Source organism: Globicephala melas, chromosome 1 (genome assembly GCF_963455315.2).
Source record: "Globicephala melas chromosome 1, mGloMel1.2, whole genome shotgun sequence".
Classification (NCBI taxonomy): domain Eukaryota; kingdom Metazoa; phylum Chordata; class Mammalia; order Artiodactyla; family Delphinidae; genus Globicephala; species Globicephala melas.
Genome location: NC_083314.1, coordinates 94,138,641 through 94,156,807, shown reverse-complemented (window position 1 = coordinate 94,156,807; position 18,167 = coordinate 94,138,641). Strand labels below are relative to the sequence as shown.

Here is an 18,167-nt window from a genome sequence, read left to right as displayed (position 1 = left end):
GTGCTTAAAAGAGCTATGAGCATTCAGATCTCCTTGATTATCAATCAGGTCTTAATATGAGGACAATTGCAACATCTTAACAGTAATATATATACCATGATATACGGTAACTGACAGGCTAGCTCTCTTCCTTTATTGCAAACTCAGCCTTCAGAAAATAGCTGAGGAGAGAGGTAGTTTCCGAAGTCTCATTTTACATAGATATCAAGAAAACTAGGGGTTATAAATGCAGAGGCATTTGGGAATATGTGGAGAGGGCATGTAACAAACAAAATCAGATTATTCATTTTTTTCCTTATCACTAATACATCTCTTGCCTTTTTGGTCATAAACCCTTAAAAAGTTTGATTAACTGTTCCATCGTCATTAAAAAAGAAAAAAAATCTGAATTCTGCTTTGACTTAGAGAAGTACTGGTTACTGTAAATATCAGTTTGTTGCTGTTTCCTTCCATTAGGCATAATGATTTCTAAATTTCTTGAAGTTTTGCATCTTTTTCTGTCCTGTTTTTTCTTGTTCCCCAGTTCTTTTTGACAAATAGTTATTCTCCAACAAAAGTTTGAAGCACACTATATTTGCTTTTTTGGATAGCAAAAATGCAAACCAGGGTGGAATGACTGGGGACTGGTTCTTTTATCAAATGCTTAATTGGTGTCTATAATTACTAATTACTCAACTCTATTATTCATGTGTGGCTTATCCCTGGTTAAATGTTTGAACCTTGGGTTTCCAGGTCACCAGTCGGCTCTGCATACACATTCTCCTGCTGTCCGTGCTTACTCAGGGAAATCCAACTAATTTTAATACCAATCTAAGCACAAAAGCTCATTAGGAAGGTATATCTCCTGCCGAAATAAGGCATATAATGTATTCAAAAGCAAGTATAGAAGTTTTTAAAATTATTTGCTGTTTTAGATTACTCTTCTTCTCTTAACACAGAGTACTTAGAACTGAATGGGCAGTATCTGATCCTATTAGCTTGAGACACAAAGTTTCCATTTTTGTAGTTCAATAATAGTAAATTTTTAGCGTGTTCATATGTCTCAACCTAAATAACATAGGATACTTCCTTTCTCTTGATTTTCTCTTCTATTGCTCTCAATTTCTATTACAGATTTTCCATGTCAAAAGCTCATAAGCACTCACCACAAAGGCCATCCGTATGTGGCTGTGAGCTGCACTCATACCAAACTACTTAAAAGTGCCAAAATATGCCCTATTGTATTTGGCCTCCTGATTTTGTTCCCCCTGCTTCCTGGTCAGAAGGCCTTTTGCTCCTTTGTCTGCCAGATGAACACCTACTCATCTTTTGAGATGTAGGTCATGTACCACTTCATCAGCTTTTCCCAGGATTCACCAAGGAGAATCAGACATTCTCTCTTTGGGGTTCACCTGCTCCCCGTCGGTTTCAATCTCAGCTCCTACGGCAGCATTGCATTGGTTGTTTACAAGTCCGTCTTCTCTAACAGCCTGTAAACTATGGGAAGGGACTGCTATTCATCTTGTTATTTCTAATGTAGTCCCTAGCACGTAGGAGGTGTTTAATTCATGTTTGAGAATAAGGAAAAAGGAAGGGAGAGGGGAACAAGAAATAATTTCTATGATATCATAGGAATCTTACAATTGTGTTATTTTCTATGGGATTTCAAAGTTTGGAGGACAGACAATTGAGTTTCTTCCTGGCTTACTGAAGTAAGAAGAGAATTCATAATGCCTCTGATTTCATTCTTCTCCATTACACATTGAGGCAGGATTTAAGAGAATTAGTCATTTACCATAGGAGAGGCAGCCTTCTTGCCAAAGGAGATGGCAGCCCACTGGGAAGCAAAGGCCACCTGGCACAAACCCATCTTACTTACTAGAAGCCAACCCAGCTTATCTCCACTGTCTCCACTCAGCATAGAAGCTAAAGGATGGAAGCCACTGAGCTGATATAAACAGCAGTCAAGGCAGTCATTTCAGAACAGTAAAACCAAACTCAGAAGCAGAAGTCAAGAAAAGCAGGGAGAAACATCTGAGTAGAATACAGCTCAAATCAGTGACACCCTGTGATCTTAGATTTCTCTTCTGTGTCTGCTGTTTTTCTATTCTTGGACTATGTTTCATCATGGATATTCTCACTGCAGTGGTCCACCGAATTTTAGTTCAGCCCTTATGGCATTCCACCCCACGTTTATAAGACAGTGTAAGAACCTCTTGCAGAAGCTGCTAAACCACAGAGGCTGGACTCTATTGTAGTTTGGGCCAACGGCCTGATAGAGATCTTGGAAGTCCTGTACCATCATCTTAATTGTCTGCATCTTTGCCCCATCTTGAGTACAAAAGGAGTGTCCAGACTTCACCATTACTACTCCCTTTCTCTTAATCAATCTCTAGTGTAAAATTAAAGATGCACATTACAGTTAGTCTAACTCTCTTTTCCCACATGATGGTATATACTCTGCCTTGAGAGTTTTGCATTGCCTCTAGCCCCTGACAGGTGGTGTGGGTTCCATTAACGTTTATTGAATTTAAGGGAAGAACCATTGGGACAGAATTCATGGAAAGATCTCCAAATTAGGCAAGGGTTATTACTCAGTCTTCCTTCACATATTTTTTTTCTCAATCTGGAAAGGCTGCTGATTTTGTTGTTGGAGAATAACTGAAAACATGAAAATTACATTTGAGGAAATTGACACAGCTGTTAACTTCTGAGACTGAACGTTTCCAGCCAACACACTGGATTAATTGGGAGATCTCCTTTTCTCAAGAAATGTTGATGATCTTAGACAAACTAAGCACAAAAAAATACAAGTTTATAGAGGCTTACTGAGTTTGTTCAGACCATAGCATTATCCAAACTCATTGCTCAGATGCCTCTTTTTGTAGCCTTGGAAAAAAGGTAAACTGTTAAACAAATATTGACTATGTGTTGCAAGTCTCAAAAAAACCAAAATAGGTTAAAAAAGGCTCAGGGTGTCATGATTTTGACAGATTTTACTGGTTGGATAAAAGCATCTAGTGTCCCAGTGCTCTGAAAGCATAAAAATTAAGAAGGGATTTCTGTTGACTTCTTATGGGTGAGATAGGTTAAACACAATTAAGAAAACTATTCATGATTCATAAAGTTGGAATAGAAAAGACACATGAAATACATATTTGACTATGACTAAAAAAGTTCATCTTTTAGGTTGGCATACTTTCTCCTGAAGAAAACACCAAAACCCAGATTTTGTTAATTTTTTCATGTTATTTTAACCAAAGCTTCTAATTTTATTATTTCCAAACTATTTTACACAGTGCCATATATTAGTAAGCACATGGGTGCTAAAGGTCATGTTCCTTGCATCAGTCATTAACTATCATTGGCTTATACAATCTGCTATTCTTCATGTTCTAGAATCAGTAACACAGTCACTGTGTGTATTTTCTTATATTAAACAATATGTTCTTTGGTCTGCTATCAGTCCTCAGAAGAATTAAATGAGGTTGTTGATATACTTATGTTGGGCATCTTGATATTTGGATAATTTGGGCTTGTAAATTTAAAGTTTCAAGATAAGTGTACTTGGTACACCTGCAACAGCAGGAAAATGCCAGTATAGTCAGTGATAGAGCCCAGTCCAGATGCTTAGGACTTGTGAGAAGTTTAAATGTCAAAATATTTAAGGATTAAAAAATCCTGTTAGGTAAGGAACTTCAAAACCTGTCAAAACTACACTGCTAATGACTCTGTAATAAAACATGTCCCTGAGCACAGAGTGGAGGCAAGAAAGAGCTAAAGGTTTTACAACTACTAGGAAGGATGTTTCTACTGGGACACAAGCAGCAGTTATAAGAAGCATCTATCACATAGTATACAACTGATCAAATAGGACTTGTACCTGATTTGGATATTTCAGACATCTAAGTCTTAGTTTAATATAGTGGGAATTAGTTCCTGTTACCAAGAAGGCTATTACTGAGTCCTGGGAATGGGCAAAAATTATTTGCACCTGCAAGAAACATTTCTTTTGTACCTACTTTATGTCAGGTACTTTGCAGTATTTATAAAAAGACACATATCTTTTTGGACCAGATACATTGCAAATATGCTACTACTACCAGTTCATCATATTGATGTTACAAGTATTTAAACAACCCTGCCAAATCTCTACAAAGAAGGTTTTTAAGCAGCTAATAACCTAGAAAAATGAACAAGAGTTAGAGACCTAACAGAATTACAAATAGATGAAAATCTAAGTTGAAGAAGAATGAGGAATGCAAAGAAACCAGCCAGAGATCTGAAGTCAGAGAACTGAAAGATTAAATAATTCTCCTCTAAAAGGAGAGAGAAAAAAGTAGAGTTGAAAGTTTAAATAAAAACAGAAAAATCATTCTTTCCAAAGGAAGTTAAATATATATATATGTATCTATATATATATGTATATATATATATGTACACATACACACACACACACACACACACACACACACATAGGTGGAGAAAGTAAAGGATGATAGAAAAGATGCCAAGAAAATATCTAAAGTAAATTTATGATTGTTGTGTATTATGTAAACAAATGTGCAAAGATATGTTCAGGAAAGCTGGTTTAATATGTAAATTCATAGGTGTTCAGTTTGATGAAGTATATCAAATCCACCCAAAGAGGTTTTTTGGAGAAAAAGTCCTTCCCACCCATCCCCACTAGAGGAGGGATCATGATCTGGAGGAGAAGGGGTTTTAATATTGAAAAGTCTCCTCAGGGATACAGATTTCCTGCTCAGAGTTTAGATCCACTTCTTTGGTTGGTGATTTACTAAGTATGAAGAGATCAGAGCAGATGTTTGAGAGAAAAATTCACCTCTGGAAGACTATCACTCTTGGAGTGGGAGAAGTTACTTACCTGGAGAGGGTCCCGTTCACATATTGGACTTATTTCGGCCTGATGTCTGCTTCCTAGTCAAAGGGAACCTGGGAATGAGGGAAGTTATAGTATAGGAAGAGGGGGAAGGAGGTTAGGTCTGAGACTTTGACAGCTGAAAGGGAAATTTCTCCAGGTTGGGAGCCAATATCACAAAGATCCTGGTATATCCTAGACTCCTAATCTCTGCACAGGTTTCTTTCCTTTACTTTTTACTGGAGAAACACCTGAAAAGATCAGACAAATCTGAGAATGGGAACTCAAAAGGAGTTTTCCTGGCTTGAGAGAAAAGGGCAGGAGGAAGAGGTAAGGATGAGAGCTGTCTGTATCTCAGTGTTCAGGCCAGGATGCCATTGAGAAGTGAGGGGGCTGCTTGGGTGTTGTTTCTCAGGTTGTACTGGCTTCTCAGAAGGGACTAGGCTCTGGTAGCCTATGAGGGAGGGTTAGGTGGTGAGTGGCCTCTCCCTGTAATCAGTATATTTTGACCCTGGAGGAGCATGGGCAGAGAGTGGACGAAGAGCCAGGAATGGCCACTGTCTAAGAATGCCTTTGAGGAGTTTATCCCTGCAGGTAACTCCTTTCTTCAATAACAGTGCTTGAATGTAGAGGTGGAGAGGAGGAAAGCAAGGAAATCACAGATTCCTGCAGTGGAGGGAGTCAAGGGAGAAAGGCTTCATCATGGCCTCTCAGAGGTTGGAGGGTCTAGGGTGCCTGGAATCCCTGTCTCCTTCCTGGCTGCTTAGGGACAAGAAGGATCTGGTTACAGGCTCAGTTCAACAAGCTTCTTCCCTATGCACCTTCTGCCACCACCCCGCGCCCCCACCCCCCCCACCCCCAGTCATGGCAAAAAAATGACCCCTCTGCTCTTAGCTCAGTGCTTCCATTGTGAGGCATGCAGTGAGTGACCAAGTGTCCCCAATTGCCCATTTCTTACCCTCTGCTTTGTCTTTAACAAACTGGAGTTCGACTTCTCTCCTCCACACAGGACCCTGAACTTGCCCCCAAATCCAAGCAAATTCTAAAACACAGAACATGCTTTCTTTTCAGTTTATCCCCCAAATTGGTGGGCCACAGAGACACATTTCTTCTGAAACCAGCTGGTCACACCGTGGTTTACTCCCTCTCATCTGACCAACTTTCCCTACTGCTTATGCCCCTAACCATACAAGAGCCCGGTTTCTGTTTGATTTTGAGATGCTTGCAGATTTGTGAGATCAGAGTTTTCTCCCTATTGCAATAGTCTTTCTTTTTAATTAAAGTCTCTCCCTATGTAAATCAGTCTGGATTTTTTTTTTTTTTCCTTGACGTTAGTGTGTAGCTGAGAGTGATCCCGGGTAAGTTTGAGCCCCACTGCTGGGGAAGGAAGTCTTGGGGCAGGGGGTATTTGTCTTTCTCTTCAGAATGGCGAGGAGGCCAGAAAAAACACAGCTCTCTCTTCAACTTTCCGAAGAAGAATGAATTTCTAAATAAGGAGGTTTGAGGCTTGCGCTGTAGGGGCCGCTGGCTGGGCAGGGGAATTGTTGGTTGAAAAACACCGTTGCCATCACAGCTAGGAGCGAGGGGTGTGCTTAGGGGCAGTTTTCGAGAGGAGAGCCAGGAGTGAGGGATGGGACGGGCGAGGTTATGAGTGGAAGGTACGTGAAGAGTTGGTAGAAATCGCGCTCGTGTGGGCAAGTTAGATGTGGCGGAGGTGAAGGGGAGTCACTGAGCCTCGGTACCCCGAGGTCCTGGAGCGGCGGCAGCGGCGGCTAGAGCAGCAGCCGCAACAGCGAGCGGGACGGAGTTAGGACCGCTCGGAGCGCCCAGGTCTCGAAGTAGTATAAGGTTTGCAATCCTTCCACTTGCTGGCAGTTGCAGAAGATCTGGTTTTAAGTGAAACGTACATGCCACCCCTCCAAGGGCTGCAGCTTCCCCCGGCTTGCTTCTTTCTCTTCTCAGGCCCTCCCTTGCGCTCACTCTTGTGATTCGTACTCGCGCCTAAGTTTGCAGAGAGCTCGCTGCCGGCTCGGAGCCGGGTCCGGCCAGGAGCCGCGGGCGGGGTCGGGAAGCCAGTGAACGGCAATCCAGAAGCATCGTGGGCCATGTATATTTCATCAAATGGACTTTGGGTGCGTCGCGTCTCGCAACCATCAACGCTATGTGCAGTGACATTTCTGACTTGAGTGGAGGAATGCGCGAAGGAAGCCCGGACGAAATTGGTACTAGAAGATCTTCTTGGCGCCAATGCTAATTGTCCTGATTTATGTCCCTTCTGACTAAGCTCAACGTCTTCGTCTGAAATAAAATGAAACCTGTGCCAAGCGGGGTAGAACCACCGGGCCGCTGGTTCTGATCCCCGGGAATCAGGAAATCGTCCTGCAGCTGAAAAAATTAAAAAAAAAAAAAAAAGGATAGAGAAAAAATAGAAAAAAAAATCCCTCAGTAAAAGTTTAAGGCGAGAAGTGGCAGAGGCAGTGGCGCGAGGAGGCGCGGAGGAGAGCCGGCAAGCAGAGGACTGGGCTGGCAAGACCTCCCGAAGGCTGCGATTTCATTATTAATATCACTATATTTTTGGAGGGAGAGGCACCTTTCTCATCTTCTCTTCCTCTCCGCCCGCCCCTATACCCTCCCCCTCATCTACCTGTCAAAGTCACTGATCTTTTGCATTTCGGAAGAGGACGTCAACGGGAAGGAATTCCCCCTCTCGGCTAGGGCTCCAAGAGGGGGCTACGCGCAGGAGGCTCCCACCACTCCCCGGGGCCGGGGGCGAAGGTAATTAAGCGGCGGGTAGTGGCGGCCGGGCGCGGGGCTTCGGGTCCGCTAGGTCCTCTGCCGCCGCCGGCCAGGCGCAACCTGGACCCCGGGGGTGCGGCGGCGGGGCCGCGGCGCTTGGGTCCACACGCCTAGCTCTCCCGCTCCGCCCGCTCTGAAGAGGCTCGGCGTAACAGCCGCCGCCCGCCCAGCGCCGCCCGGGGCTCCGCTACCGAGGCCGCCGCCCGAGGCGCACCAGGGTGGGCCCGGCCGCCGCCCCGCGCCGTCGGCTGGGTTCCCGCCGGACGCCTAGCGAACGGGCCTCACGGTGAGTGCCGCCGGCTTCCCCACCCGCCGCGACCCGCGCGTTCCGCCTTTGCCCCTCTCCCTGCCGCTTTCCTCCCTCCCTCCCCCCGAACCTCTCCCCGCCCCCCCGGCCCGCCGCGCAATCCACGGGCGGGAGGGAAGGCTCCGGGTGGGCGAGGAACTTTGTGAAGCGCCATGTGGAGGCAGCGCGCGCGCACACACACCCCGCACACTCTCACACCCATACACGAGTCTTCCTGGTGTGCGCCCCGGGCAGGTTACGTGTGTGTGTGTTGTACTCAGTGCCTGGACTCACAGATACACAGCTCGCTCTCCTCCTCCCCACCCCCGACACCTGACCGCACACAACGCATCGGAGGGTTCTTTTTTCTTTTTCTTCTCTCTTGCTTTGCCAGTTGTCCTTGCTTGGGGAAAAAACTTGCCCTCTTGCCGGCCCTGTGGAGCTGGTGGCCACACTGAGCTTTTGAAGTTCCTTTCTTTTAATCTCCTTTATTGGTGCGAGATTAAAGCATTACTATCCCATGTTGTGCAGCTGGGGAGAAGGGAAAATTGAAAGAGGGAAAGACTTGGTGTAGGAATTTCATGTGGAATATTTTCTCAGGGGTTGATGGATTCGGCTAGAGACATTGAATTGCTCTCCTGTATGGATCTGTGGATATCTATAGATAATACAAATAATACTGAATATTATTGGGCCCCAAATAACCAATTAAGTGATTCAGACACGGGAAAACTTAGATAAGAAAAGAAACTGCGCCCTCTGCTGTTTATTTTAGTAACCTCGCTCGGACTTCTTTTTTCTTTTTATCTTTTCCAGAAATCCACTCACGAGGTTGTCATTTTACAGGGCAGGGGAGGAAATTTTCTAGCGGAGATTTTAAGCAACTTTATTTGGAAAAGCTGGAGGTAGCGTTTCCATTCTCGCATCAGGTATAGATTTCCAGAGAGTAGAGGCTTTTGTTTCCCACTTCCTCCCCCAGTCTTCCCAGGGAATGGTAATGGAACCACTCATTATCATAACAGTTTGTCAATCTTTGGAATGGAAAATTCTGAGTAAGATTCAAAATTCCACTAAACATATGGTGTATCTGGCAGTAGATTTGCTCTAGAAATAAGGCCCTATTTTATGACTGAAAATACTAAAAGTTTTCTTATCTTACAGAATTGGGGAACAAAACAGAAGAATCTTCTAATAAAATCATTTATTCAATACACTTAATGGTTCAGCTTGTTAGAAAAAAGTTTTCTAGAAATTTTCTTTTTCGCAGTAGCGGCAAGGTTTTTCTTATTTGTCTAGTCCTTGAGATCATCTCTAAAAAAAAAACCTTGGGGCATTAACAACCCCAGGTTTCATTAATTAAGTATTTTGAACTGTAACTTGGACTGCCTTAAATGCTCCCCATCCCTTTTCTCTTTGGCAAAGGAAAATCAGCTCCATAATTGTTCAAGATTCTTTTGGAAGATAAGTAACTTTCAATTTTTCATGAAGACGAAATTTGGTTCTTTGCATGGGGATCAGCTTGCAAAGAAACAATGTCTCAAGTATTTCACACAGCAGGTTGTTCTAGCTTATCATATATAAGGGATCTATTTTCCTTTTCTGGGTGCCATGAAATAAGATCTATTTCACCACTGTAGACCAACATGAGGGAATTCAAAATTCCATATAGTTGGCTATTAATTTGGTGATACTTCCTATTGTGAAATTTTAAAAGGGTAATCTTAACATTTTGTAAGAAAACAGTTGATCTTATATGCACATAAGGCTGTTTTTCCTATTGAGATTTTTGTTTCCTCAGCTTTCACTGGGTAGGTGTGCTAAAATGATTCAGGTTAGTTTTTTTAGGAGAAGGCTAATGTATTTTGCTGTTTCCTTTTGTATATTTAAGTGGTGCATATACTTGTCTTTGCCTCTGTTGTTATTCTGAAAAAACATCAAATAGTAATGTTAAAAAAAATTAAACTATTGCATGCTTAGTTGATATGCTTTCTAACTGTTGTAAGGATTTGTAAGAGAGAGTTTTAGAGTTACAAAAACACCAAGTCACTTGGAAAGAAATAAAATGTCATAGAACTCAGAAAATTAATTGTATGTTAACAGAAAAACATGTGTGTATGAATGTGTGTGTATAGGTCAGTAAAAGACTTAGCATACTTTTAAAAATAATTTTATCTTCAGAATCCAGAGTTTTGTTTCAAAACTTTAGGTGGGTGTAGATTTTCTCAAATGTGTATTTGAAACCTTGGATTTCTGAACTTCTCTACATGACGATGAAAGATTTGTTGTTCTATATTAATGAAATAGCATATTTATTCTAGACTTAACTGATTCTGAAATATTTTTATGTATTATCCCATCCCCAAACATCCTGCAAAATATATGCTATCTAATTTCCCTAATCATTAGTCTCTTGGTGAAAACAGAGATCTTCCAAATCCTAAGGTGTGTTATTTGGTTTTATTAAGAATCTCATGATAGGCGGTTGCTCATAATACCCAATCAAGTATGAGTAAAATATGCCAATGATATTGCAGTACATGTTAAATTCCTTATATCTTGAAAGACAGTTAAAGGGATAGAAGCAAATTAAGATGACTCCCATCTCCCATTAAGATGACTAGAAAATGCTTTCTTCACAACAAATAAATGCAAAGAGCATTCAATGTATGTTAAGTATCTCATCTAGTCAATCTTGTTATGACAGTGTTGGAAACTGCTAATTTTGATAGGTTATGGAATATGGATATGTCTTTATCCCCTTATATTTTTCACTCAATGGAATATGATTATAGTCAATGTTCTTTTTGTTCCTTCCCATTCAGAAACATGCATATTTATAAAATTCTTAATGTCTATGAGGAATGAGTCAATAGCTGTCTATTTCAGGTGCCCCTGAAGAGCTGAGTGTTTATGGAATAAATAGCCTACTATCACCACCTCTCCTCCTAGCGAGATTATACAGTAAAACAAATGCCGAGAGCCAGCTAGAGTTAGTGGATTTACTGTCAATATTTTCCTCTCTGTTGATGAAATTGTCAGTTGTTTTTGGAATGTAATTGTCTATAGTTTTGATCATTGTTACTTCCATGTAATGTTTAGGAGGCTTCTTTTCTAATGAAAGAAAGGACCTGTGAAATACCTTCTGCAAAGTTAACCCAAAGTGGAAGGGAATTAGCTACAGAATCCTGGAAAAAGATATGTTCCTTGTATGCAAAGCCATTTTATAGCCCATTTTAGTCCAGATCAGTAACATCTATCAACTTGAGGGCATGATGTAACTTTGTATTTTCACAGCGGCTTTGCAAATTTATATACCAGTCAGAGGTCTATGGAGTACTCATGGCATATTAATGGGTATTTCTATCAAAGAGGACTTCCCCAAAACTTTAGTGCACCGGTAGAGATGATAGCACTATTTGATTACAGTGAGTTCCCAAGGTTCGCAAAGTAAAGAACTAGAACTGAGGCCGCGCACAGCTCTTCTGAAGCTGCTCACATTTACGCGATACGAACACCTGAGACAAATTCAAAGCCCACGTTACTTGGCAATTAGTTCAGTTATGGGCAAGAAGGGATTGGTTTAGTATATTAAATCCCCGAATATGTCATTGACTGTCCTTCTCATAATTGGTTTGCCTGGCTATTTGCTGTGATGACCTAGCTTTTAAGAAGCTATTGGTGATTTTAACCTAGTTGAAAGCATAGCCAGATGGGAACTGGTGCCATTAGGTAAGAGAGGTTAAGGGGTAAATAATATCCTATTTTAAAATCATTTTATTTTCTTTGAAAACTCCATAATTATACTTTAATAGAAAATTCCTGATTTTGACAGAGGCTTCTTTTCCATTGTGTGTCATGGAAGTTCACAGATTTAATTTCTTTCTAACTTTAAATTAAGAGGATTTTCTTTGAAATGTATGTGGCACTGAAAAGTAAGGAGATCCTAACGTGAAGGATCCGCACTAAGTGATGCTACAAACATAAAAGTTGGAATGAAATCAAATAATTACGTTAAAGAACAACTTAGTGACCCTCTCCTCCTGATCTGTAATACGCTGCGGTCAATATCTTTTTCTGTGTCAATGGGAGCTCATTAAATGTAAATTCTGCAGACTGACTGAGCCATGCCATATTAGTGCTTGCCAAAGCCTGACATTTTTAATACATTAATAATATGTCTGTAATGTAATGGAAAACTGTTAATCACAACTGGTTATGTGCCAGAAATTTAAGCTATAATTGGCTGCTTCTTGTCAAGAATGTCTGTCGCACAGCCCTGCAGCCTCCTAATATTCAAATGTGTTGCACTCCTTTGCATTTTTCTTTGTCAGCTTTCTAAATTCAATCAATGGTGTAGTCCATAATTCTGTGTAATGACGATCATTATAATTCTGGTGTACTTTAATGAGAATTCGTTACACTGGGATTGCTGTTGTGTCAGGAAATAGTAACAGGTTCCCACACATTTCCCTAGTGGGAAATTTTTCCAAATTTTTAACATACATATATATGGTCATCCTTTATTTTGTGATTCAAGTGAGGCAAAAGGTGGATGAAGACAGTAGCCAAGGATAAATAGATTAGGGGGATAGTATTTATTGATTAAAAAATGTGATGATTAATCTCAGAGAATTCAAATATATACTTAAGGTCATATTTAAAAAATAATATTAAAAATTAGCTTGTAGTGCTCACTCATTTCAAACTCAAAGCAGTTCATTCCAGGTCTTCAAGAGTGTATGGTTCTTGATAAGTAAGTTGTTATGTATTTGAAACTAAGAATTTAATAATTTCTGGTGTAGTAGATTTTACACTGCTTCAGTTATAAGGCCAACTTTCCCCTCCCCTTCATCCCCCCCCAAAAGTGTTTGTTCTTATTATAATAGAAAATGTAAATTTATATTATTTTAATACTTTTCGGATTATTGTCAAAAGTCTGCTGTTTCTGAAAATATCAACTTAAATTACTAATGAATCCGAAAAAAGCAGAAGGCTGTAGTAGCCACAACACATGCTTCTCTGTGATTTTTTTTTTTTGGTTTAGATTTCAAAATGTACTCAACACTATATAGTCTTTACATTATAAGAAAGTGGCAGATTCAAATCTGTAGTTTATACATGTTTAGACAAACTGCTAATTATTGCTTCATAGTAACTCAAATATTCAACACTTTTCCTAATAGAAAATATCACAAATTACAGCAGTATGATAACATTTTATGAATTGAATATAATGAAAATTGCACTTGTATCCATAAAGCAATTATTATAAATTACTTTGCTATGGAAACACAATTCAGCCATCTGTTGGCATTTCATAGTCTCTGTGGCTTAGTTCATTTTAAGATGGTACATTATTTAAATATAGTGAATTCCTTTTATAAGATTTTGTGAGGATAGTGAACTTCCATATTTAAACTGCTTAGTGTGAATTGGAGGGTCTATAATGGTATTTCCTAAAACTGTAGGCTTTTTTGTCATTTTACATTTAAAAAATAATTATTGGGACTATGACAATATAAACCAACTAATTAAGCAGATACGCTTTTCTTACACCTGGATTCCAAATATTATAGTTTGTTTGGATTTAGACAGTGATTTCTAAAGAGAAAAGTTGCCAGTTAAACTCACTAATGATTTATACTCATAGTTATGTAGGCTGTATTAGCAGTTAACCAGAAGTACTTTTAAACAGTAATTTTTATTTTCTCTTAGTGCCATATTATTCTGCTTCATGGCCTGTTAACTCACCCTCGGCTCTTTTTATATGTGCATTTTAAATTGTGCGTTTTACTACAGAGCTTTTAGTTTTAAAGCAGCATATAATATTAACCTTTGGGACAAATTCTCTTCTTCTGTTACAGAAAGTAACTGCAAATGCAGATGTAATAGCTATAAAAAGATATAAGAAAATAGAAAATTCTTACGAAAGGAAAATTTGCTCCTCTGGTTTTATTTTTGAATTTTTTTTTCAGGGAGCCAAGTTATCTTTATCACTAAATGCAACTAAACAAAAGATGCTAAATTCTTCCAATATAATGAGCAAATCCAAAGGGAGAGGCTCCTGCCAACAATGCCGGTTTTCACTCCAGTTAACAAAAGCTAAGAAATGTACAAGGAATTTGTAGATTTTTAGGGTCTCTTTGCTAAGAGACAAAAGGCGTAGAAGTAGTTATCACTTCTTTGTCATTGTTATAAAAGCGCTCATTTCCCCCATTGTACTCCTGGAAGATTTTCCAGCACTGCAATATCTGAGAAATGTTTTAATCTAGCTGCTTGCTCTCAGTTTTGTCAAGATGGAAATATAATTTTTGAAGCGAAAACCTGTAACTCACCTGGAACACAAACATCTGTCTTTGTTACGGAAGTGTTAAATCCTTCATTTCAAAATTCTCCCCAATGTGAATGATTTCTGTGGTTTGCTCATTCTAGCAAAGTAAAGGTTGTCCACATTACACCAATTTGCTTCATATTGCATCAAACCTCCCAAATGCCAACATAGCATACATTTTGTAATGCATTGATTGTGGGACAATAACTCTTATTTTTATTGTTTCTAAAAGGGTGTTGGCGCCAGAAGAAAAGAATGATTGATGGGAAGCAGACACCGAGCTATAGACACTCATCCTTTTGCTTCAGATACTGATACCTCAGTGCGCCTGAGCAACGCTTATGAGCCGTGAGCATCTAGGATCACCCAGGGTTATTGGATGTACAATAGGAGAGCCATCAATTTGCTAGATCATTATCTGCTGCTGGACATCTTTTACAAAAACCAAACTAGACCCAAGTCTAATAGATATGTTCTAAGACAATGAAAAAGCTGCAAGTTGTTGCTAATGCCTAATGCACAAGTATGCTAGGTTTCCACCAAAGTCCTCAATATACCTGAACACGCGCAATACCCGAATCCTTCACTTTTAGTTTTGGAATCTACTTTGAAGTCTCATCCTCTTTTTTTTGTTTGTTTTTTGTTAAATATACAAACCTACCTACCTATAGGCATACATGTATATGTAAAATAGAGACCACAGATAATCAAACCCGGCTTTTGTTACCACGAAGATTGCCAAGAATTCAGAGATGTATTTGTCAAGATTCCTGTCAATTCATGCCCTTTGGGTTACAGTGTCCTCAGTGATGCAGCCCTACCCTTTGGTGTGGGGACATTATGATGTGTGTAAGACTCAGATTTACACAGAAGAAGGGAAAGTTTGGGATTATATGGCCTGTCAGCCGGAATCCACAGACATGACAAAATATCTGAAAGTGAAACTGGATCCTCCGGACATTACCTGTGGAGACCCTCCTGAGACATTCTGTGCAATGGTGAGACAACCTTTTTGAATAGAATATTTCATGTTAAGTGCGGGCATGTTGTATATGCATACAAATGTGTTAAGTGTAAAGACTCAACTCAGGTAATGAGCTGAATCTGCAAGTGGCAGATTTGTGCTAAACAGGCTAGCTTCATTCTCAGTGGAGGCCTGCACCACCTGGAATTACAGTTTGCACAGTTTGCACTGGAACTTACCTTCCTGCAAACCAAAGGTTTCACTGAGACAAGTGCACTGAATATAAATTATATAAAAAAAAAAGTCCACTGAAGTTTAAATTTCAGATTGGAGATTGGGAATATGATTAGGCTATATGTGATATCATAAGGATAAAACCCATTGGTAAACCAACTTTAAAAACACAAAGGTTTCTTCACATACATATTTAACTTAAGGCTAGTCCCATGTTCCATAGTTCAAGGCTAGAGTAGATGTCCTGGTTTTCCTCATCAGGAAACTGCTATGGTTAGGAGACCAGTGAGAAGGGGAGCAGAAGACGAGACAGGGGCTAAAACCTCATGAGAAGCTTTTCCAGAAGAGTCTTATTTGTCAACTTATGCAGCCTCTTGTTTACAAGGGTTGTGGTTTTCCATAGAAAAGTTTGGAATATGTTTATTGAAAAAGTAATGATATGGAGCATACAAATTCAAATACTCTCCTTTTGATAAGCAAAGTTAGATAATTTGTTGTTTTCATAGTATATATAAGTCTTTTTCTGAGTGGTAAAGTAAATGGGATGTGAAAAGGTAATATAGGAGTGACAAATTGAATTTTCACTAGAGATGTTGCTGAAAATATACCCATAAGGTATTAGTAAAGAGTTTGGTGATTGAAATGATGTAAATCAATGTGCGAAAGAATTCAGACAATGTGTTCATTTGGTTTATGTTGTTGCTTTTTTTTGTTATAGGCGGTCTTTATTTGATACAGGAACTGTTGTGGTCCCATTTTTCACCACGTAACAGATGTAATCGTATGGCAGATTTTGATAGTATCCTTACCTGACTTTATTATCTTGAACCTGGCCTGGCATTTTCAGGATAGTAAAACTATTAATCAAAGTAGCATCTGTTCACAGTCCCTAGTGAGTTAAATTAGCATAAGATCATCTTAGACCTAGCACTGTAGAAAAGGTTTTGTAACAGGAAACAGTTTTGAGCACTACACAGTGCTTTCACCTAAAAGCTAAGGGCTTGCCATTTTTCAGAAGTGCCTTTGGGGACTGGTTTGAATTATAGTCTAAACCTGATTTTGCGGAGAGTGAGAAAAAGAGCTTGGCTATTAGGTGTCACTATGACTAAAGTGCTCTGAAAGACTAAATATTTCAAAGAGAGGACCGTCTCTCTGGGTAGCAGGTATGTGCTTTGCAAAGAAGTTGCCTTTTAGAAATCAGAGACTTCCAGAAGAGGAGTTTATTCAAACACTTTAGGAAAACTATAATAAATCTGCAAGAGAGCAGGGACATTTTTTGGCTTTATGTAAGATTTTTAATAATCTCTCATAAAAGGTCATATTTAAGATCTCATTGCAAGTCTGGGGTGAAATTGCTGTTCAGGTGACAGGTTTGGCCCAGAACTCCTTAGCAGAGGATGAGTCCTGGGCCAAATCTTCGTATTATTAAGAACACTCTAACTCTATATATTGGTTTGCATGCACTTGTAGCAATATGCCTCTTCTGGAATTGTTTAATAATTTACAGATCTAAGTAAAATAGCAAAGATCCTTTTTCACAGTGCTGTTTGTACTTGCATAGGCCCTGTATGATGTGTTCAACATGTGATTTGAATGTGCAGCTTCCCTGGTGTCAGCCTCTGGCAAGAGAATGCTTGCTCAGCACTGCTCCTGTCGGTCGTGTTGAAGGGTTTACTTGGTGTCTTTAGCATGCCTCTTTCTCCCATCTTGAGTGGGAGAGGGTGCATTATAGAACTTCTCACGCCTGACTTTTACAGTGACATGGTCTAAGGTCCTTAAACAAGCCAATTCCTACCAGTTTACTGGCTAAGTGATGTTAGAGACCAAAAGAGAAAAAAGTAAAATCGATATCCCTTAGCTTTCTCAAGTGCAGTAACATGTGTACTTTACATGTTTATGTGAAACTCCACAGGACAGTGTTTTAAAAGGCTACATCTTACTGTGATACAGATATTCAGAAGTCTTGGTGGGTTTAGGTTTGTCATTGGACAGAATTGTTTTCCATGGGAGAGTGTGAGGTTTGTGAGATGTTACCTATCAGTGCTTAATTTGGACTCCTTAATATACATTTGATTGGCATAACAGGTTTAATAAGCTATACTTTAAATACATAGTTTGAGACTATTTGTATGCATATTATATACCAAGTCAAAGATAGTGACCTAATATAGCAGCACTTCCTCTCTGCAGTTTTGTATTTTCCATAAAACTCTTTAGTGTAAGGTTTCCTGACACAGGCTGTAAAGCTGTTTCAGGATGCTGTCATATCAGACCTGTTTAGGTGCTCCTTAGCCCGAGGTCTAATGGGAATCCATAAAGTCATTTGTGTTATGACTTTCACATTCTCCCCTCCTTGACACACGCATCCATACCTGCTCCCTCAGAGTCGTTACGGCCTATTACATCAGGGCAGCTGCCACATCAGCACAATCACTGCTTAGCCCTGATATGTAAATGTTTGCTGCAAAATGGTTTCAGTAATCACCTGCTCAGCTAGTGACACCCTTATTAGCTGTGACTACAGCAGTTCTGAGCACCGAGGGGACATTTGGTCAGAGAAATACCCTATAATTCCCATAGCCAATTTATCTAATATAAAGTTGAAGTTTGTATTGCTGCTTTTTGCATTGCCTCCATCATTATATGCCGGTGACCATCCATGAATGCTACATTTACTTTAGAGTGAAATTTTAGGGAA

At 39.8% G+C, this 18,167-nt stretch overlaps 1 protein-coding gene across 12 annotated transcripts in view; it reads left to right on the top strand.

Annotated features, from left to right (window-relative positions):
- The first annotated feature begins 6,187 nt into the window (after positions 1-6,187).
- The window catches only part of NTNG1 (netrin G1), a 338,223-nt gene continuing 326,243 nt past the window's right edge, over positions 6,188-18,167 (top strand). For 4 of the 12 annotated variants that reach the window (XM_060301818.1, XM_060301851.1, XM_060301864.1 and 1 more), the window contains exons 1-2: positions 6,414-7,633; positions 14,504-15,269. In XM_060301818.1, the coding sequence (XP_060157801.1) occupies positions 15,024-15,269 (246 nt within the window). In that variant the 5' untranslated portion in view covers positions 6,414-7,633; positions 14,504-15,023. Of the gene's footprint in view, positions 6,217-6,411; positions 7,634-7,822; positions 7,941-14,503; positions 15,270-18,167 lie in introns of those variants that run through there. The other 8 variants (XM_030868862.2, XM_060301871.1, XM_060301840.1 and 5 more) reach the window with 6 other exon arrangements.